This window comes from Aulonocara sp. 'chitande type north' Nkhata Bay, linkage group LG1 (genome assembly GCF_057382095.1).
Source record: "Aulonocara sp. 'chitande type north' Nkhata Bay isolate Kocher_YH1m ecotype deep benthic linkage group LG1, A_spYH_male_GT1.1, whole genome shotgun sequence".
In the NCBI taxonomy this organism is placed as follows: Eukaryota; Metazoa; Chordata; class Actinopteri; order Cichliformes; family Cichlidae; genus Aulonocara; species Aulonocara sp. 'chitande type north' Nkhata Bay.
In genome coordinates, this window is record NC_141344.1 from 29209049 (window position 1) to 29230622 (window position 21574).

The 21574-nt window shown below is 41.7% G+C and overlaps 3 protein-coding genes across 3 annotated transcripts; 1 reads left to right on the top strand and 2 right to left on the bottom strand.

The window, feature by feature from the left end:
• Window positions 1-696: 696 nt before the first annotated feature.
• slc39a1 (solute carrier family 39 member 1) lies at window positions 697-7902 on the bottom strand. The gene is made up of 4 exons (XM_086292267.1): window positions 7660-7902; window positions 6171-6301; window positions 5460-5762; window positions 697-2849 (listed from the first exon to the last, which is right to left on the bottom strand). Exons 1-4 carry the CDS (start codon window positions 7772-7774, stop codon window positions 2496-2498), a joined length of 903 nt encoding a protein of 300 aa, XP_086148393.1. The 5' UTR covers window positions 7775-7902; the 3' UTR covers window positions 697-2495.
• A 2752-nt stretch (window positions 7903-10654) lies between these two features.
• On the bottom strand, window positions 10655-14003 carry LOC147339309 (stomatin-like). Its single transcript, XM_086292279.1, has one exon. The coding sequence runs from the start codon at window positions 13828-13830 to the stop codon at window positions 12976-12978; it is 855 nt and encodes a 284-aa protein (XP_086148405.1). The 5' UTR covers window positions 13831-14003; the 3' UTR covers window positions 10655-12975.
• Window positions 13984-19661, top strand: tmem208 (transmembrane protein 208). The gene is made up of 6 exons (XM_086292290.1): window positions 13984-14170; window positions 17261-17356; window positions 17636-17695; window positions 17792-17928; window positions 18815-18899; window positions 18985-19661. Exons 1-6 carry the CDS (start codon window positions 14165-14167, stop codon window positions 19120-19122), a joined length of 522 nt encoding a protein of 173 aa, XP_086148416.1. The 5' UTR covers window positions 13984-14164; the 3' UTR covers window positions 19123-19661.
• The last annotated feature ends 1913 nt before the right edge of the window (window positions 19662-21574 follow it).

Genomic DNA, 21574 nt, shown 5'->3' on the forward strand with positions numbered 1-21574 from the left:
CGAGCAGGACACCGGCCCTCACGGCCTGGAGTTCCCCACCCCGATTTAGACCCTGGTTGTTCCACACTAAATTACTACTTAAAAAGAAAATTAAGTGAGATGACCAGCGTGTTTGCAAATGTTAAAATACCTCCTTGAAATGTCGCCTTCATGTGCCTACACGTAATCACTAAATGGTATTCCTAAAAACTTAGATTTAAGTCTCTTATTTCTGTCTGTTTGGTATGCTGTCCATTTTGGATGAGGCTATAAGACAGAGGATCAACACTCCCACCATGTGGCTCCAGTAATCTGCTGCCAAATGCAATCAAACCCCCAAACACACCACGCAAAATTTTAAAAACCCAATTTGTTAAGTTAAATATTCACATTGGACTTGTTTTTCTTTCACCTGCTCCCTTTAGAGGTCACCACAGGACATCATTTGCCCGTAGCCATACCACACCCCTGCAATCATGAACCCTCTCTGTGATCTTCCTCTTTTAAAAATTCTTCCTCTTTTCACATCCCACTCAAAAATGAAGGAATCTCTGTATGTGTGTTAGTTCCATTACTTTAAATATCTTATTTATTTTGCAGTTTTTGGTTTGAAGTCAGGGAATGATGACATTTGGGGTTCATGCATGAGATCATGTGTGAGTGAAAGTAGACGATGAGACGATGAGACAACGAGAAAGCTCCGTTGTAAACAACAACAACAACAAAGAAAGAACCAGAACTTGCACTCATTTTTTAAAGTTCCTTTTTACTTTGAAAAGGTTAACAAAAAGCAGTCGTGTTTCTCATGAGAAGAATGACCATAAGGCGCAAAATATACATGTAGTTTGCTTATAAAAAGACAGTCAAGGTTTTCAAATGATTTTTATATGTTAGAGTGCAAACTGGGTGATGTTGTGCTAAAGAAAAGGAGTGGCTTTTATTTCTTTGGCTAACCAAAGGTGACATTAAAAAATAAAAATAAAAAAGGCGAGGCATGTGACATGTCATGTCATTATAACACTTTTTTTGATGACAGTGTCCTTTTCATGCCAATCAAATTTATACTTCCTGCTTTTGGCACGTATGTGGAGTCAGAAGATTACACAAGAGATACTTCACTGCTTAAATATAACAGTCAGTACTTGGAGTGTAAGCAGGCTGAAATATGATACTTTATACTAGACCTGCAACCCTTTTTAAAATAATAGTGATGCATCATCTTTTCAGTAATAAGAAGTAAAATAAGAGTATTAAGAACAATATGTAAGAACTTACTAAAATCACTGGAAAAACAACATTTAGTAAACAAGACCGGGTCAGTGAAAAACCAGTTTACAAACCCCAAATACCCAACTGAGCCAACTGTAAAGAACAACATGCGTGAAACAAAAGTAAAGAAACAATCAGTGCATTTCGGAAAGAAGTAACTGTCAAACTTCTCCGCTGACCTTGCGATTTATAAATATTAAAGCTCTGGAGGCACCAGGCATAGTGATTGAATGAATTAAAAGAGGTCATACTTATAGACTGCCCCTTTGTTGCAGTGGTGATGTGCATATCCTGAAAGTTCAGAGGCAACGTTCAGCATGCATTTCAAAATAACATCAGCGATGAATTCAACAAATGCAGCACTGCAGTCAGTAGTTCATCTTTATGGAGGGCCAAAAGTGCCCAAATCAAAAACCAATATACAAATAAATGATATATAAACAAATGTATATCATTTATAAAATGCGACAGAAACACAATCCAGTCACAGGTTTGGACAAACTTTTGACTGGTTTAATTTAATTTGCATCTGTATTTATTTACCTTTGTATTAATAATCTTTTTTTAAATTTAATTTTTACCAGTGATATTTCCGTTTTATTATAAACTAATCATTCATTTTTTAAATATTCATATTTATTTATTGTTATGTTTTATTTTCCCTCTTACACAACAACCCCCAGTACCAATTCTCCCTTGAAAATCCATGTTTAAGCACAAATGCATAAAACACTTAAAAATATGTAATAAATAAATGGCAACACATGATTTAGTTGGGCGGTGGGTTAAATAAAACACAAATATGAAACCATATGGAAGCACTCTTGAAAAAGTACATTAAAATAAAAAAAATTGGTGAATTACCACAAAGTTAAATACAGATGCAAATTAGAACGGAAATATTAGGATGTGTCACATTTTAGAAACAAGTTAGCCTACAATTATTTTTAATACTATTTGATGTATTTTATAGCATTTGTTGACATTGATTCTTCATGTCTTGGTCCTCTGTATTTCAATATGCAATACTGTAAAAGTTAAAATGTAAATCAATAAAATGCCAAATGTTGTCACGCTCCTTTGATATGAACGACTCCAGGAGTAGGTGTGACCCTGTGGCAGCAAAGCTACGTCTTCCTTCAAGTTTGTCTCTGTGTACCAAAGTGAAGTGAATCTGTGGGAGCTGTACAACAGATGCAAGGGATATCCTGACGGAAATGTCAGCCGAAAGTAACGAAATGTCAGTTTCAACCCAAAAATGTCAAACCTGCCATGATGGTGAAGCCGAACAGGATGAACATCACCTTAAGGAGCTGATTCCCGGGGGAATTCAGCTCATGCGGGAGAATCTCCAGGAAAGTGATGTAAACAAACGTGCCTGCAGCGAGCCCCTCCAGCACGGCCTGGATCAGAGGTCCGGCTGTCAGCTGAGCCTCCATCACACCGATGCCGATGGCGATGCCTAAAGGAGACATCAAGGCAAACACTACGATGTAAGCGGCAACCCACAGTGGGTGAACTGTGCTCTGGATCAGCTTCACAGACAGGCTGAACACGATGATGCTCTTATGAACAAGAATAGCGATGCAGATCTCCAGTACCTGGAAAAAATAAAGACATTTTGCGTATATTTAGATTTACTTTGTGTTATAAAGCTGTAATTACAATGAAACAAACAACAGCATGTAGATGACTAGCTGTACTAAGGCTGGGGCTAAATTATAGAAGTTTAATGGTAGCAGGAATTCCGTCATTATTAAAAGGAATCTATTCTGTGACATGTTTTAATTATTATGTGTTTAGTTCTAACAAATTCACCAGCTGCCAGAGAAGAAGCCGTTTTATAAAACACAAATTTATGACAGCTACTGCAATGGGCTCCGATAAGTGTTTCAGCTATTTTAATATGGAATTCATTTAGTGAGTGGTACAACAAATGATTTTTTCCTGGGAGTAATTGAGTAATGCAGTCCATTACTTTTAATAAAAGTGTTCTGTGTAGTATGTGTAATAATGACTGTGAGTCACGACTCCAACACTGATCACAGGAAAGAGGGGGAATACCTCAACAAACATGCACAAACATTTGACCCACAGCATGCAATAAATTTGTGTGAATGTAATTTGCTTTTTGCAGCTTAGCAATGGCGGTGACTCTGAAAATGGAGCCAATAACAACCCAGCGAGAATCAATGAGGAACCGAATCGATATATTCTAATCAATTCCCATCCCTAGCAATATTTGTAGAGTAGTGTGCAAAAGTCTTAAGCCATCCTGGGGACTTACTGAAACGTCCAAACATACATACAAATACAACGTATTTATATAATTGTAAGGAGCTAGAACATCAATATGTGGTATAACCAACGTTACTCTTTTGGTTGTGTGTTTTGTTGTTGGTTTTTTTAAGCATAAAGGAGACAGCCTGCTGAGAAATGCTCTTTGGAAATCACCTTGGTGGTGAAAAAAACAATATAATGTCAAACTGTGTTATCTTTGGCAACAAATCACACGTTTATACAACAGACTGCTGGTAACAAAGTGCCTAAAGATACAATTAAAATAGGTTCTTTGATAAGTTTATGCTTGAATGATTCATATGTAGGGATGGGTACCGGTGTCCGGTGCCATGATGGCACCGGTTCTGACATAAACGATAGTAACCAGACTGAAAAGCAGCGCACATTTCGGTGCTTTATTTCGGTGCTTTTTTTTCCTGAGCTGTGATACACTTCTAGCCAATCATTTTACGTTTCCGAGGATAGTAGGCGGGTCCAGGTACGTACGTTCTTTTAGAGCAGAGCTACAGATTAAAAATGTCCAAGGCGAAGCGGTCAAAAGTCTGGCTGTACTTCACAGCAGAATATGCAAACTCAGCAGCCTGCAACAAGTGCTTTAAGCTGATACTGTGATACTGTCAAAGGAGGTGACACCTCAAATCCGATGAAACACCTGGCGACGCATAGCGTTTTTGTTAAAAGCCAAGAAATGCGCCGTATGATAGCTTGCTGCGAGACCTCACACCGAGCACATCTACTGCGGGTGGGTTGCCTGTTATGCATCATCCCCCAAAAACATGAAGAGGAGAGTCCTGGCCCCTAGCCCTGCCAGTGTAGCAGAAATGATGACGGATGATGATGGCAGCAGCAGCCGTTCTTCTCTGGGTGAGTAGCTTAATGTTGTTCGTGTGTAATTTACGTTGAGTAGGCTAACCACGTTATTACATTAATGCATGTAAGGTGAACTAGCAAACATGATCATAGCTACATGCGGCTGTCTTCTTGTTTGATGGCAGATACTCCCTTCACCCTGGCCAAAAAGGCTAAAATGACCAAAGAAAAAGTGGAAAACAGTTAAACATGAGAGGTTTTTGGACAAAGTTTGTGTTTTTTCCATTGTTTAAGCACTGCTTCCAGCCAAGAGTGATACCATATATGCCCCATAGCTGCAGAAAAGGCTAACATTGTTATCTTTTTACAAAAAACAGCTGAACATGAGAGGTTTTTGGACCAATTTTGTGTTCTCCATTCTTTAAGCACCGGTTTGAGCACCGTTTGAGCACCGGCACCGTTTCAAAAGTAACGATTTGGCACCGGTATCGGATAAAACCTAAACGATACTCATCCCTATTCATATGTCAGTGTTAAGTGGCTTAACAAAAAATAAACATTGTACTGAAAATGGTCAGGTACAGGGAGTGGACCGAAAATGGGTGAAAAAGCAGCCAATGTCCAAAGAAACAGAAAAAGTGTTAGAAAGCTTGGAGAGCTATTGCGCTAGACCAGAGCAACATATAAGTAAACTGGGGTTTACTCAAGACTTTTGTACAGTACAGTTACATTTTATGTATTGTATATATTGTTCTCAGTTGTAAAGTACAGCTGAACACACACATCAAATTTTCATGTGAATGAAAGATGCTGACTGAAATTCTGCTAAAGCTGCTTGTGCTGTCATTCGATCAGTAGAAATAAATCCGACTCATTTTGCTGCCAAAGTTTTCTGAAGCTCTGAACTGAAACTTGCTCTGCAAACATGACTTCAACTTCACCTGAGCATTAATTTCCCAAATAAATGCTGACACGGGTTTGACACGTAGCAAGAGAGAGGTGCGATTACGAGCCTTTAAAAGTTTGTGTGGATTAAGAAGAAAAAAAAAAAAAAAGAGCACGCGATCACAGTTACCGTCAGGTGATTTGGTCTGTCTTACCTTCGAGTCAGTGCTTTGCAGGCCAATAGCAAGACCCTCAAAAACTGAATGGAGTGAGAGAGACAGGAAGAGCATGAAGGAACGAAAGGAGGAGTGAGCCTGTAAGTCTACATGAACGTGGTGGCCGCTGCTCTCCAGATCACGGGCTGTGGCTAGCCCGTGGCCGTGCCCATGGTCATGCAAAAGGGGAGCACTCTCCTCACGAGCCCCTCTCATCTCCCGGAAGCTCTGGACAATCTTCTCCAGTATGAGGACCATGAAGAAGCCGGCAGCTATGATGAACTCTGGAAGGGGAAAGGGGGTCTTTTTAAGACCAGATACAGAGATTCAACAGTTAGCGGGGTCAATGTGGTAAAATCAAGAATTAGTGAATAGATGTTTAACACAGGAAGGAAATAGTAGACAGGATATCTACTGTAGAAGATGAAAATAGATGAAATAGAAAATATCAGCATTAATAGGAGTAATAGTATTTTGAGCTATAACAAACAGCCTTTCAATCTTGTGGTTTCACATGACTGTGGAGCAAATATGTTTGAATTTTGGACCACAAATACTTTGAACAGGTGACAATCTGAAAATCTGAGGTTGTTCATGCAAAAAAATAACATTAATTGGGAATACAGATCAATGCATTGTAAATATATGATATATTATCTTATATTATATTGTTTCCTTTATGAGTTCGTCTAAATCATTATTCCGAGATACCTCCACCTCCCGAGCATCCAGCACTGTGCCAATGTCTGACAGATAATCCGGAATGATGTCGAGCAGACATGCTGCCAGGAAAACCCCACCAGCAAAGCAGCTGATCAAACTGAGAACCATGCGATGAATATCTGCAAAGAGGAAGACAAAACATGCTTTATGTTTCAGCACAAACTTAAACACAGCAGTAAAACCTTGTCCTATATAATGGCTTTTTTATTGGTTTATTTAGCCTTCTATAACCAGGAAACCCAATGGAGATCAAATTTCTTTCACAACAGAGGCCTGGCCAGATGGCAGTCTGTATTACTCCCCTAGCTGTACTAGCTTATATGTTGATTTCTTTTATTAGAACATAACAGATAAAAAGCCCATGCTACTGACTAGTATGCAAAATGTATTGCTGGGAATCTAATAAACTATGACCTGTCACTAAAACATACTGTTTACAAATAAAGAACACTGACAATGATGTCATCATTTTTGAACACAGGAGGGGCCGGGCTCTTGTTAAATCACTACTAGCCTTCAGCTTCATCTGATCGTTCAGTAGAACCTAAACCTAAATCTGAAAGATTAATGGTACATGTCCAACTATAAATCACGGGATTTCCCTCCACCCTTTGAATTGTTGGAACATCATGTGACACGCTCATGAGCAATGATGACTCAAAAGAGGACTCCAGCAGCAATAAGCCAGAATTGATGCTTTCACTTCCTTGTAAGAAAGCCGAACTTAACTCACCTCTATAACACATTTTTTTCAAATTCATATTTTCACTTTTGTGTTCTAGAAATGTGACATCAGAGTTTTAACCTTCACAGCTATCAGGTGACTGAAGCCAGAGGTCAGAGGATGGTTCACTTGATTGGACAGATTAACCCTTTAGACTGACATAAATGACTGCTGTGATATTAGAAATAATAAACCGTCAAAATGTAGACATTAAAATATCTACAGCATTATCTTGCCCTCCACGTGTGAGACCCACCCTGTTTTTCAACACTTGTGCTGCGCATGTTCAGTTTCCAGGACCGGGCTAAAAAAAATCAACTGCAGCACTTAAAACATTTCAGCGAGGTGATATGTGATCACGTGATCCACTGGAAGCTACAACGGTGAAACCATTGAGCTCCTGTAACTGGGCTTTTCTGAAGCTACACTAAACTTCGTTTACATTTCTTGCAAATTAAGGTTTCCGCCTTTATCTGTAAATGGCAGCAAATCCCAAAAGAGGCAGGAATACCTTACAGGAATGAGCAACTTCTCCCGTTTAGCTCGGCATTGGTGACATCGAGACACAACTAACAGAGAACAAGTAATATTAATAATTTGTTCCCCTTTTCCGCCTTTTGAGCTGAGATTGGTGAGATCTCGGTATTTGAAAATCAGATTATAGCAGTCACATATTTTATCCTCTCAAATACAGATACTGCTGCTATTAGCAGCTGCTTATGCCATTCCTTTTTCATATTAGTGTGTACCAACCTGTCCCATTTGTCTCTCTGAACCATTTGATCCGAGCGGGGATAAATCCAAAAAGAAGAGTTAGGAGCAACAACCCGATCAGAGCGCCGATTTTCACCTGGAACAGATACTCCATCGTGTAGTGTCAGTTCAGGACTGAGGTACAAATATTAGGTTAACATCGGCGCAAGACGACGACTCCAGCAAGTTCCAACTAAAGAATCTGACAGACGAGCCGCCGCTGCCGCAGGGTTGTTATTTAGACAAGAGCAGGCTACGAGGACCGTGAAGGGACAAAAGTGGCGTGGCTAAAAACAAATGAGGAAAAAAGCGAATTTTTACTCTTTACTGTTTTATAGTAACAATGCTTCTCTAATAATGATTTTAATGCTGCTACCACAATCTCAACCTCTACTGCTACCACTAACAACAACAACAACAACATTATTATTGTTGTTGTAGTTATAATAATAATAATAATAATAATAATAATAATAATAATAATAATAATAAATCCAAGTCCTGCTTAATAATAAAACCTATGCGGAAAACTATATATACAAAATCCCACTTTAAATATCGTATAATCACTGTGGTTGAATTTTTTTTCTATTACTTTTAATAGATCAAAGCTATTTCTTGTTAAAATTTTAAACTGTGGTTGTGGTGCTAACTGCTAAACGTTAGGGAGAAACAGACCAACTGTGTGGGGTGATGGAGCATATCTTCAACCTAAACCTGAGGCTGGGGAGAGTTCCACAGCTCTGGAAAACCCTTCTGTGTTGTACCAGTGCCAAAGACTCTACGTCCGAAGGCTCTGACATCCCACCTGATGCAGACCCTGGAGCGGCTGGTCCTAGCTCAGCTTCGGCCTCTGGTGAGCTCATCACTGGACCCACTTCAGTTTGCCTACCAACCTGGCATTGGAGTGGATGATGCTGTCACTCACCTTCCACATCGTTCCGTCTCTCAGCTGGAGACTGCTGGGAGCATTGTGAGAATCATGTTCTTTGATTTCTCCAGCGCCTTCAACACCATTCTTCCCACAGTTCTGAAGGAGAGCTGGAGTACACAGTGGACCATCACCTCACGTCATGGATACTGGGTCTACCTCACCGACCGACCACAGTACATGAGAACTCAGAGCTGTGTGTCACACAGGGTTGTCTCCAGTACAGGGGCCCCACAGGGAATGTTTTTGGCTCCGTTACTCTTCACCATCTACACTGCAGACTTCTCCCACAACTCCCAGTGCTTCCTTCAGAAGTTCTCTGATGACTCTGCAGTATTCGGCCTCATCACTGATGGGGATGACAGGGAGTACAAAGAACTGACCCAAGACTCTGTGGACTGGTGCCAGCAGAACTACCTCCAGATCAACACTAGAAAAACCAAGGAGCTGGTGGTAGACTTCTGCAGGCACAAACATCCTCCACTGCAACCACTGAACATCCAAGGTATGGACATTGAGGCTGTGGATAGCTACAGGTACCTTATTGTTGAACAATAAACTGGCCGGACTCATAATTCAGATGCAGGCTGTACCTGCTGTGGAGGCTCAGGTCTTTTGGAGTGAAGGGCCCACTCCTGAAGACCTTTTATGACTCTGTGGTGGCCTCAGCCATCTTTTACAGTGTGGTCCGCTGAGGCAGCAGCATCTCTGTTGGGGACAGGAAGAGACTGAACAGGGTGATCCGGAGGGCCAGCTCTGTTCTAGGATGCTCTCTGGACAGAGTGGAGGTGCTGAGTGACAGGAGAATGGTGGCTAAGCTGTCATTTCTGTTGGACAACATCTCCCACCCCATGCAGGAGACCCTGACAGCACTGTGGCATTTTAAACCATGACATTAAATTCTAGAGGAAAAAAAATCATATTACCCTATAAAAGAAATTATATCCTTACCCCATAAAAAACAAATACAATACTTGAATAGCAAAACTATTCTAAACATCGTTTCTGCTTTAAATGTATTTATTCATTTATTTATTTATTTAGTGCGACTTCTAGAAATGGCCAGCAGATGGAACCCCGTGTCCATGGTTCGCAACTCACTTTCAACTACAGGAAGGAGGTTTGGCACTCTAAGAATCCAAATTAGTTGGAGAATTCAGGAACAGCTAGGCTGGTGGAAGAATAACTTCCAAAGAGAAAAATAAAACATTTTGGGGAAAGTTCATCCAACTAGTTGTGTTTTTTGTTTTGTGGTTGTTGTTGTTGTTGTTGTTTTTTAGCTAATTTGACACTCACTTGCCACTTTATTGGTATAATATCTGTTCAACTGCTCATTAATGTAATATCTAATCACCAAAACATAGGGCAGCAACTCGGTAAAAACAACTTGCTGAAATTCAAACTGCGTATCAGTATGATGAAAAAAGAGTGAACCTGGCATGACTATTGGTGCTGGTCAGAGTATTTCAGAAACTGCTGATCTAATGGGATTGACAAAGAATGGCCTGAAAAAGAGAAAATATCCAATGAGCAGCAGTTCTCCGGACAAAAATGCAGCCACTAGTTATAGCCAAGGTATGCAGAAGAGCATCTGTGGACACACAACATGTCGAACCTTGAAGCAGATGTGCTACAGCAGCAGAAGACCGCACAGAGTGCCACAGGAAACCAAGGCTGTAATTCATATGGACTCACTAACTGAACAACAGGAGAGTGGAAACGAGTCTGATCTCAGGAGTCTATTTCTGCTGCAATGGATGAACCAATCTGTGTGACACCATCACATCAACATGAACCAAAATCCCAGAGAAATCAGCACCTTGTTGAATCTGTGCCATGAAGAATTAAAGAGGCTCTGAAAGTAAGAGGGTCCAACCCAGTGCTGCTGAAATGTATGTAATAAAGTGGCTGTTGAGAGAATGTGATGTTTTTTTAATAAAAAAAAAAAAACAATCAAAAAAAGTTTTTGTCCCGATGATCATTTAAATTAAAGCTAATTTATACAGTTGTTCATAAGTTATCCAGTTTAGTACCCTGTGTTTGAAGACAGCTGATGAGACTTGCTTTTCAGTCAGATCTTTATTTGTCACCTTTATCTGTCATATACATATCTCAAGACAAAATCATATACGTTTGTCAGCAAAGCAAAAACCAACAATAATCCTGAATCCAACTTCAACACACATGTTTTGACTTAACATAAGCTCCACAGCATCTGATACTCCTCTTTCACTGTAACAGCAAAAAAAGAGATAAAAGTTACTGTAATATAATGTCACAGCCTTTGTATCCTGCAGCGACAGGTAACTTAAACCCGTTTGTCCCACAAAACCGAGCCCTTCGTGAGGCAACAGCAAAACTATAATAAACTTCACAGGGCTCTATATATAAAACACTGCTTGATCACAGACAGACTAAACAATGCAAGCTACATTTAGAAACTCTGTTCTTGAAATGCTAAAAAGAGGGAAACACATGCAAACTGCAGATATACTACAGATTAATACAGATTAATACAAAGGCTAGTATTTGGCTTTTGAGCGCAAGTGATAAAATATCATTTAAAAAAAATAAAATAGGTAAAGTAACTTCTTTAGATAACTTTGTATAGAAGTGCATAGAGTGATACTGGACTGTAAAATGAATACATGTCAGTACATTAAGGCCTTTGGTTGTAAGATTTACAGTCTCTGCTTCACCTAAGCAGACAATGAAGCCACACAGGTTGACGGGATGAACAAGATAAAAGAAACAACTGACAGCCATGTACTGAGGTGTGGCTGCTCAGGCCCATCTTCTGACTGTGTCAGATGAATCTGTGGGTGTTTGAACCGCTTGTCCACCCGTTACATGCTGTGGATCATTAGAGAGTTTAGAGTAAACACACAAGTTCAGCAACCATCGACTTGTTTCAGCTTATAATGTAGTAGTATAGTGGCAACTAGAGAAAAGGTGTGTGTGTATGTTTCTGTATAATTACTTGGTAACTCTGACTGATCCTCGCTTTCTGACCAGCTTATTCAAACACGACTCCCTGCTTCTTCATGGTCAGTGGAGCGAAGTGGAATACATTACATTAACAATATTCACGGCATTCAAGGTTTGAAGCCCAAATTCAACATTTCACACAAACATGTCAGCTTTTTGTCCTTCATCCTCACAATCACATCCAACGAGCGGGAGAGACTAAAGGTAAAGGTAACAACGATGATGTCAGGTCTAAGGTTAGTCTGAGTTTTACACTTAAAATTAGTCTAAAACACATTCAGTAAGGTTTTGGCAATAGTAACAGACAGTACAGTCAGAATACTTATATAATGAAAACACTTTAAATAACTGCAGCACTGAGATGCTGGCAGCTGTACCAGTGCTGAGAAATATATAGACCAGGGTGTGTGTGTGTGTGTGTGTGTGTGCAGCTGTAGACCACATATCTATCAGGCACTTAAACTCACAATTTCTACATTTGTAACCAAAATGTAACAAGATAAGAGTTAAACTGCACTCTCGCTGATTTGGTTTAAGGCTCATACACAATTTCCGAATTCAGTCAGCGGTCAGCTATTGGCAGGCACGCCGAGCCAGCCGCTGGAGATTTTGCTGGGCGTCTGGCACCTCCGGCTCTGGACTGACTGAGCGAGCATGCTGAATGGACAAGAGCTGATGGAGAGCTGAGGCTGGTCAGCTAAACAGCAAAGTGAAGTGAGCAAACTTGCTTTGCTAAAAGAAAATATAGTTATTATTTCCTGATCTATGTGTGAGTGCTGCTGCTGGTTAAACACAGCAGGCTAGGTTCAGATGAAAGAAGGAAATAAAAATGCCACCGTCTCAATGCAGTGTATTATAAACCACAGGGAGCAACTCACCAAGTATCATCTTAGCACTAGTGGTTTAATTACACAGCCACAGAGCTATGTAAATGACAGACTGGAGTCATTTATGACTGCTTTTTTTTAATATAATGACTCTATTTGTGTTCATCCCAGTTTATTTATTTTTTAATCTATGACATATCTTGTAAAATGCCCTAATATAATTAATTATGGGTTTCAATCCCTGCTATGTAAAACAGGGGTTTGGCTTAGGCTTTGCCTCAAGGCTTCTACAGCAGTAAATCGGGCTGCTGTAGGTGTGTTTGCCATGGTTCACTGCAAAACACCACAAGTGGAAATTCACAATAAAACCCACCCCAGCAGTGTTATATATAATAACTTTCTATCAGCTGTGCCACACCAATAATTACTAATTCGTGGCTTATTAATAGGAAACCTTGAAAATAAGCCCACTCGGTTACCTGATGGTTACAGAGGAATGCCTAACAGAGGGAGGGACTGTGTAATATGTCAGGTGATCCGTGCTGTGTTAGTGTGTGGATTTTAGCCTCCTCAGTGTTTGATGAGGCCCTGCATCATCTCCAGCGGCAGCGGGAAAATGATGGTGGAGTTCTTCTCGGCAGCGATGGTGTTGAGGGTCTGCAGGTAGCGCAGCTGCAGGGCGGACGGAGACTCTGCGATCACCAGGGAGGCCTCCTTGAGCGCCCGCGACGCGTTCATCTCCCCCTCGGCGGCGATCACCTTGGCTCTGGCCTCGCGACTCGCCTCTGCCTCAGCCGCCATGGCTCTCTGGAGCTGGAGGGGCAGCTTCACATCTTTGATCTCCACCCTCTCCACCTTGATTCCCCAGTCATCCGTGGCGTCATCCAGTGACGACTGCATGCTGTGCGCGATTTCCTCGCGGTCGGACAGGATCTCGGCCAGGTTCTTGGTGCCCAGCACGTTCCTCAGGGTGGTCTGGGCCAGCAGGCGCGTGGCTGCATCCGCGTTAGTGATGTTGGCCACAGCCAGGGTGGCATTCTGGACGCGATAGTAGACCACGCCATCAACGCTCACTGTCACCGAGTCTTTGGTCAGAACCTCTTGAGGTGGGATGTCGAAGGTGATGGTGCGCATGTCCACGTTAATGAAGCTGTCGGTGCACGGCACGATGAAGAACAAACCCGGTCCTTTGGCTCCACCACGCAAAATGCGCCCCAGGCGGAAGATAATGGCCCTCTCGTACTCCTTCACGATCTTGATGCACATCCAGATAGATAAGGGCAGGGTGAGCAGCACGAGGAGGAGGGAGAGGCCGACCAGCAGCCAGCCGCAAAACCCGATGTCCGAGTCAGTATTCTCCAAAGTTACCTGACGCTCGCGTCTCCTGGCTTCTTTCAGGGCGGTGTCCTCGTTGTCGCCAGCCATTGTCTGGGCCCAAAATCTGAACTAACTGTTAAGCTGAGGTAAAGATGGCAGTAGTTTACTGGAGCAGCTGCTGCGCACTCCTGAAAAAACACAAACAGAAAAAAACTACACAACGATTACGCAAAGACGCGGGAGACGGAAATGGAGCTGATGATGCCATAATCGTGCGCCGGATGTGTTGCTATTCCCCACACAAGCCGTGAGTGCTGATGTGTTTCAAGAGTCTGGACGGGTTTAATGCAGTAACGAGCAGAGCGGCAGCGGCGGCTCGGAGGTCGATGTCCAAGAAGACGGCAGCGGAGGAGAGCAGCAGCAGCACCGGTCCGGAGAGCGAATGGCGGTGAGGCACACACACATGCGGCAGAGCTGAGTAGTTCACTTCCACATTTCCTCAATGCTGTACCGCAGCTGATGCACCGACTCAGCTGCAGAGAGCATCAGAAGCCTGCGGTTTGTTCTGCGATGGCGTGAAAACAAACTCAACACAAGAATCTAATTTCTGTCACTTTCTCACGTTTGATCTCTCCCACCCCGGCTTCGTTCACGCGTGCTGCTATGCAGTACTGGTGGAAGGGATCGATCCATGTATCGGGAGTGTCGATACCGACGCTGGTATTGGACACTAGCGCGGATACTTTGTTTCTATCCGATTCAGTTCAGCTGTGTTAAATTATTATCATAATTATGGGGGGAAATTAAAGAGAAATACCTCAAATATACACTATGAAAAAATGTCTGAACCTTTTCGTTTTGAGTCCCATGTCTGTTTTATTTTATTTACACCTTATGGCCACATTGATACCACAGAAGCTGCCCTGTCCCTGAAGCCCAAAGTGCTTTAAAGACAGGCACATTTACACTCCAGGTCCCCAAAATACATGAAAAGCTGAAAGGTGTGTTTTGTTGTGTTAACTCATTTTACTAAGTAAAAATCACAGTGATTTGGTGGTCATTAAAATGTGTTCAGAATATGCAAATTGATGATGATTCATGTCATAAATCATGACACACCGCTCTCCCCTACATAAGCTGCCTGTACAGGTTAAAAGAATTGGTATCGGCAGTATGGGAGAAGCGTTTCATACAGACAGGCACCAGCCAGCCAAAAGGTTTGAACGCAGGACCTTCTTGCTGACGCACTGCCCTGCATCAGACAGATACTGAAGGTAGATGAGTTTAAATACCTGGAGTCAGTCATACAAGACAACGGAGAGAGGTGAAGAAGAGAGTAGAGCAGGTGGAGATGAGTGTCAGGGATGATCTGTGGCTGAAGAATAGCAGGAGGTAGAGGTGTCTGAGATGGAGATGCTAAGAGTTTCATTGGGAGTGACCAGGATGGGCAAGATTAGAAATGAGTACATCAGAGTTACAGCACAGGTCGAGCAGTTCGGAGACAAAGTTAGAGAAGCAAGGCTGAGATGGTTCGGACATGTATAGAGGATATATTTAATAAAGGATGCTGAAGATGGAGCTGCCGGGCAGGAGGAAAAGAGCAGGAGCACAGAGAAGGTTCATGGATGTAGTGAAGGAGGACGCACAGAGTGTTGGTGTGATAAAGGGGGATGCTAGGGATAGGGTGAGATGGAGGCAGATGAAGAAGAAGAAGGTATTTAAACATCTTTTGATTCGGGCCTGTATTTTTGCAGAGGGAACAATAAACAGAGCAAAGGCAAACTTTTAATGTAATCACATAAAAATGTGCATTAAAATCATATTTTACATTGAAGACAAAATTGATCTTGACAAAGACATTTACATTTATCTGCTAAAACCTTCACACTTCATTCATTACTGATACTGTACCCCTACACTGATATTTAGTTATTGTGCATCATGTCAGATATCATCAGTTGAAAACATAATGAAAAGGTTTCATGTGAGTGGAAGCTTTAATCTGTGTTCCTTCTGTAGGACGCACTTTTTTAACCTAATTTTGTTTTTGTTTTTATATCATAGTAACGTCGTATTTAATGGACTGAAGAAGTGAATTAACGTTCTGAGTGTATGCTCATGCATTTGTAAATCGTACAACCAGTAGCGGTCTTAGATATGGGCGACATGGGGAGTTGTGGTAGGGTCAGCATCATGGCATCCGCAAAAAAACAAGTTGCACATACCCATGCTGCCCCGACATCATAACAGCGCATTTTGGGGATTGCAAAGGCACTGAACGGTTTTCTATCGCCCCTTTGCGAGGAGTAAAGGCGCCCTTTTTGAATAATTAAACGGCGTTTTTTTTAATGCTATTTCTTAACCAGAGGTGTTCGAAAACTCACAATACTTGGCTGGCCTCTGGCTGGTTGGAAAAGCGTGAAAAATGTGCTTTAAAGTGTTTACATTAATTTTGGGGAAAATGAAGTGTAGTCCAAAATTTGGACTGTTCATATAACGATATATATCGGATGACGATATAAAAACGTCTATCGTTTCATTTTACGCTATCGTTTATTTTGTGGTGTCGCAAAATAAACTGTTTACGGCAATATCTTTTCATTATTTTGATGGTCACTGTAGTGGCTATATTAATTTCTTAAAGTTTTCTCTTTCTCTTATATTTTATATAGCAACACTACGGATGGACAAGCGCCTGTTTTTATGCGTTGTTGTTAGCAACAACGACGGTAAAACCATCGCATGTCCGCTTGTTTATTTCCACATAAACCTTTCACAATAAAGCTCAAGATCCTGTTGAGACCTTTCAAAATAAACGGAATCACGTGAAAAAGTATGCAGAGTATTGACGGATGAGAAGCAAAAAAAGAGTCGTCAGGTGCTAAAAAATAAACCTTAGACTCAAACGTTAGAACAGGCTTTTCCCTGCAGCACGCCGTGTAAGAAATACAAAGAAAACGGCGAACGTTACAACCTGTCTAAAAGTGTCTAAAATGTCTAAAAATGTGTAGTTTCATGCATCGGTTAAAACACTCTACTCCAGGTAAACGACGCCTAGCTGGAGACAATTCACCTACCCGAGAGTCACAGAATTTACAGAAAATATTACATTTTTTCGTTATTGGGACATCTATCGGGATATGAGATTTTGGTCATATCGCACAGCCCTAGTCCATATGCTTTATGTCCAAATGTAAGTGGGGCCAGTGGAACAACCACTGTTACTGTCTTGTGGTGCTTTATCATCACTGGAGAGAAGCTCGAGTCCAGAGGTGACATCTTCGCTAAGATTACCTGCTCATTTTAAGACATTGTTCCCTACCTAGTTGTAGATCTAATAACTCTGAAGACGTACACACATTGGTGCTTTAGATGAGTTGAGTTCTTCTATTTCAGATATTTATGGTAGAAGCTGATAGATCCAGCCAAACACCATACAGTAAGAAAGAAGTATCTGAAAGCTTTTGCGCCTGCCTTAATTAAAATGCTTGGATACGTATGGTAACGCTGTCATTGCCCTCTGTGTTTTGCCCATCAGCCCAAAGGTAAAGTTGGCACGAAGGGAAAGAAGCAGATCTACGAGGAGAATGAAGCCACTCTGAAGTTCTACACGAGAGTCATCCTCGGAGCGAATGTAAGAGGCCCTGTGTTGTTTTTGGATGTTTTCAGTCATGTTTTCAGGCCTTTACAGGGTCTCCAGGGTGAGAAATTGATTCGTAGGGGATCAAAGTGTGTTCACACTTCATTTTCTGAGGCTTTGACTATTTGGGACACTCAGATCTAATATCAGTTTAAGTCCTGACTGTAGGATTTGGGTGTTTATATATTGATTTAGGTGCATTTTTTATTTTAAAAAATGTAATTCATAATTTGTTTGAAATAGTGATCGCAGGTCTCTTGTGCTCCTCTGCAGGCGATATACGCCGCTGTAAATTTCTTGGTTTTCTACAGTTCGTCCACATTTTGGACATGGGTGAGTTTATTTAAAGACCATAATTTAAACTGTGAATGTCCGCAAATAGGATTGAATGTTTCTGGCTTTAAAACTCTTCTACGACTCCTCTGGCAGTTGCTGCTCGTGTTCGCGTTGGCGGTGTACGTCGGGAGTTACCGCTCCATGGCAGCCATGGCCAAGCCGGCGTTTGCTGACGACGGAAGTCTCCTGGACGGAGGGATAGACCTAAACATGGAGCAGGGAATGGCAGAGTAAGTCGTCCCTCCAAGATGTCTCACACCGTCCAGTGAGGTGTGTGAGGCATTTCCAGCTTTTGTTGAAGTGCGGTGGTATATCTGTCCTACTTGTGCATTGTGGAAACTAAACAGAGTTTTTGGTGTTTTTCCACTTAACAACATGCATGAGCTCTCACAGCATTTTTTGTCTTTGAAAAAAAAAAATGACACAATTAATATACTGCTCAACAAATGAAAGGAGGCTCATCGTCGCCCCTCTAGTGCACCTGTTGATAATTTCATAAAGACCAAAGCAGCTGAAACCGATTAACATCCTGACCAGATCAATATCCCACAACTTTAACTGACTTGATGCTATAGTCTGATTAAAAAGTGCTCCTTCATCTTTTTGAGCGCTTTATAAAAGTAGTTCAATTTCAAGCAAAGGCTTCACCAGATTTAGATTTGGCTGCTGTCCCGTACAACGCCGTGTTCTCCAGACATCAATAGAGAATCTCTAGTGGTGATGGACCTCTAAATTGTCCATCACAAATCATCAACCTCTGTGTCTGCCCGACCTGACTTTTTTGTGAGGAGGAACCTCATTGCGGATGAAAACATAGGAAGAGTCCAGTGTGCAGGCCTGAAGGTGGCGCCTGAGGTCAGGAGTGTTGCCAGTAACACGCTTGTACTTTAAAAAACCCCAAAAGACATTCATGTGGTTGTACTCCATGTCGAGACTCCAAGATGAGACTGTGAATGTGGCTTTACTGTAACGCCTCGAGGAGCCCGAGGTGAAACATTTGCTGGAAACCACCTGAACCGTGGCACGTGTGCAAAGGTCCAGGCGGCCTGATGAGAGCTCTGTGTCCTTTGCTGTGGTCACATGTTCTTTTTCAGTGATGATTAATTCTGGTTTTAGACACCTGAAGGACGTGATCCTGCTCACAGCCATAGTGCAAGTGCTCAGCACCATCTCCTCTTACTTCTGGTATCTCTGGCTGCTGGTAAGAGCTTTTGTAGTCCCGACTTCTTTTCATTTTGTTTTCCACACACGTCATAATTTAAGTTTGTCCTGTGTGTGTGTGCCAGGCCCCGGCCCGTGCCCTCTACTTGCTGTGGGTAAACTTCCTGGGCCCCTGGTTTATGGCAGAAAGCCCGTCGGCGCCGGAGGAGGTGAACGAGAAGAAGCAGAGAAGACAAGAGCGCAGGCAGATGAGACGATTCTGATGCTGCAGAGCAGGCGAAGCAGTATTTTTATACGCAGAATCTAATCTAGAAGATGGCGAGGAATTCATAAGTTATTCAGGAAGAAATTTAGTTATTAAATTAAACTCAATCCAGATCTGATCTTGTGGAATCTCGTTTTCCGTGTTTGCTTTCTTTCTGCTCTCCTGTGATTGAGTTTTCTCCCGAAGTTATGAAACAAATTATTCCTTATTTAGATAATATTACAGCCCAAATGTAATTTGTCCCCAGGCAGAGATTAGGGGTTTTGCTGTTGCACAATGCTGCTGCGCTGTCCCATGCAGGTTTGAGTTACAGTGAGTCAGATTTCAGTTCCACAGCAAGATGAGTCCAAATTTCTTTGAATCTGTCAGTGCCGCTTTTATTGTGGTGCACGGTTTGTTTTATTTTTCAAAAACTGTGAGCATTCATCGGAGAATCAAGAGACGTTTATGAGTTATTGCTGTCGTCAAATCAACTGAATGCCAGTGAGTTTTAATAAGAAAATTGAAACAATTTTGCAATAAACAAAAGAAATCTTCCTTCAGTGTCTCGAGTTTAAAATTTTATTTATTTGCAGACGTAATGTTTGGCTTAAACGCGACTAAAGGATTGAGAGATGATTATCAGTTTCCTTACGAGACTAAAATTTGGTTTTGGTGTAAATAAACCTGACAGGTGTTTCATGGGTTTAAAATGTAACTCTCAGAGAAATGTCGGATTTTAAAATCAATCCAAGAAGAAGAAAAATGTCATGTTTGGCAAAAGCTGAAGCCAGATGATCCACATAGGACACGGTCATTTGCAATCAAATATTCATGGCCTAGTTTAGACAAAGAGAAACATGAGTAATTGTAATGGTCGGTTATAATAAGGATTATTAAATTCACGAATTCATTTTGTGAAATGCCAGAGGAGGAAAATGGTTTACAGAAACTCTTATATAAAACAACTAACAGTACTATTATCCACATGACATCCATTTATTTCAAACTAACTATGATACAGTTTTTAAGCTTGTTCTCAACTCACATCCACTCACCAGCGAATTCATTAGGTTAATTGGGTTCAACTGCTTGTAAATGAATATATCTCATCAGCCAATCACGTGGCAACAGCTCAACATGTGGTCAAGAGGACCTCCTGAAGTTCAAATCAAACATCAGAACGGGCAACAGGGATGATTTTATCTACTAGAGTTTTCCCACACAACCATCTGTGGAGTTTATAGGGAATGTTTGGAAAAAGAGAAAGTATCCAGTAAGCAGCAGTTCTCTGGGTGAAAATGCCTTGATGTTGGAGGTCAGAGGAGAACGACCAGACGGCTTTGAGCTGAGCTGAACTCAGATAGCCACTCATTAAAACCAAGGTATGCAGAAGAGCACCTCCGAACAGTGAACACTGAACCTGGATGCACACAGGCTACAGCAGCAGAAGATCACACTGTCCTAAGAACAGGTAACTGAGCTTACAGTTTCCACACTGTCACCAAAGCTGGACGACAGAAGACTGAAAAAATGTGACCCGAGTCAGCAGCAATTGAGAAATGAGATGCTGTTGGTTTAAAAGCCTGCTCTGCACCATCTAACCGTTGCTAGTAAAGAGAATTTAGTGATTATGTTGAAACTCCAAAGAGCGCAATTAGGCTGGCAAAGCCCTGATCTGCTTCCAGTGTAATTACAGATTGGCATTGTTGTTCTGTTCATGCTTACCCAACGCAACAAGCTACGACCTGCAGTCGTCGGGTTTGACGGGGAACTGCTGTGATGGTGTGAATCCTTTTATAAGGAAACAGAAGAGAAAAAGCATCTACAAACAAAACAAACCCCCCAAAAATGAATTTAACCAGCTTTATTTATTTTATATAACTTCATGCTTTTCCTAAAAAGTCAGTGTCCCCACAGGCTTTTTAAAAATAACTGCTTTTACTTTGCCTGTGTCCTGTCCTCCTTCATCCCAGCCCTGTGGTCCTGTACTGTCTCTATTATAGGGTTATAAACAAAAGTAACCAAAATTAGAGCAGCACAGCATCCAGTTGTCAAGGCCAATCCCAGATGTGGGCTTTGAGAGGGAGCATGTTGCAGTGTAATTTAGTGCCGGGGCCACTCACACGCACATAACCCCACCCCCCCCAAAGGGGCTTGCATGTGTACTTTGTGTTTTCTGACTGTTGTGCTTTCTATAATAAGATGTACCGAAATTTGATGTTCGTTCTAACCGTGCAGCGAGTTCAGCGAGAAACCTGAGACAGACAGGAAAACGTCTTTTTCTGCAGGCTCAAACTTTCCCCTTTTCTCTATAACATGAAGTCGTCTCGCTTTTTACTGTAAAGTACAACAGTATGGAAAAAAGCACAGTGCTGCATGTGAACATCCCTATCGCAGCTGCTGATTTAAGATGGAAGGGGGGGGAAAGAGTGGGAGAGCGAGGATGTTGTTTACCGTGGCAGTAAAAC

Coding starts and splice junctions, on each gene's coding strand:
- slc39a1 (XM_086292267.1), bottom strand. CDS start 7,774: ATGGAGTATCTGTTCCAGGTGAAAATCGGCGCTCTGATCGGGTTGTTG. Junction 5,763..6,170: donor TGGATGCTCGGGAGGTGGAG/GTATCTCGGAAT, acceptor GGTCTTAAAAAG/ACCCCCTTTCCCCTTCCAGA. Junction 2,850..5,459: donor TGCAAAGCACTGACTCGAAG/GTAAGACAGACC, acceptor TATTTTTTCCAG/GTACTGGAGATCTGCATCGC.
- LOC147339309 (XM_086292279.1), bottom strand. CDS start 13,830: ATGGCTGGCGACAACGAGGACACCGCCCTGAAAGAAGCCAGGAGACGC.
- tmem208 (XM_086292290.1), top strand. Junction 17,696..17,791: donor CGTCCACATTTTGGACATGG/GTGAGTTTATTT, acceptor CTCCTCTGGCAG/TTGCTGCTCGTGTTCGCGTT. Junction 17,929..18,814: donor ATGGAGCAGGGAATGGCAGA/GTAAGTCGTCCC, acceptor TTCTGGTTTTAG/ACACCTGAAGGACGTGATCC.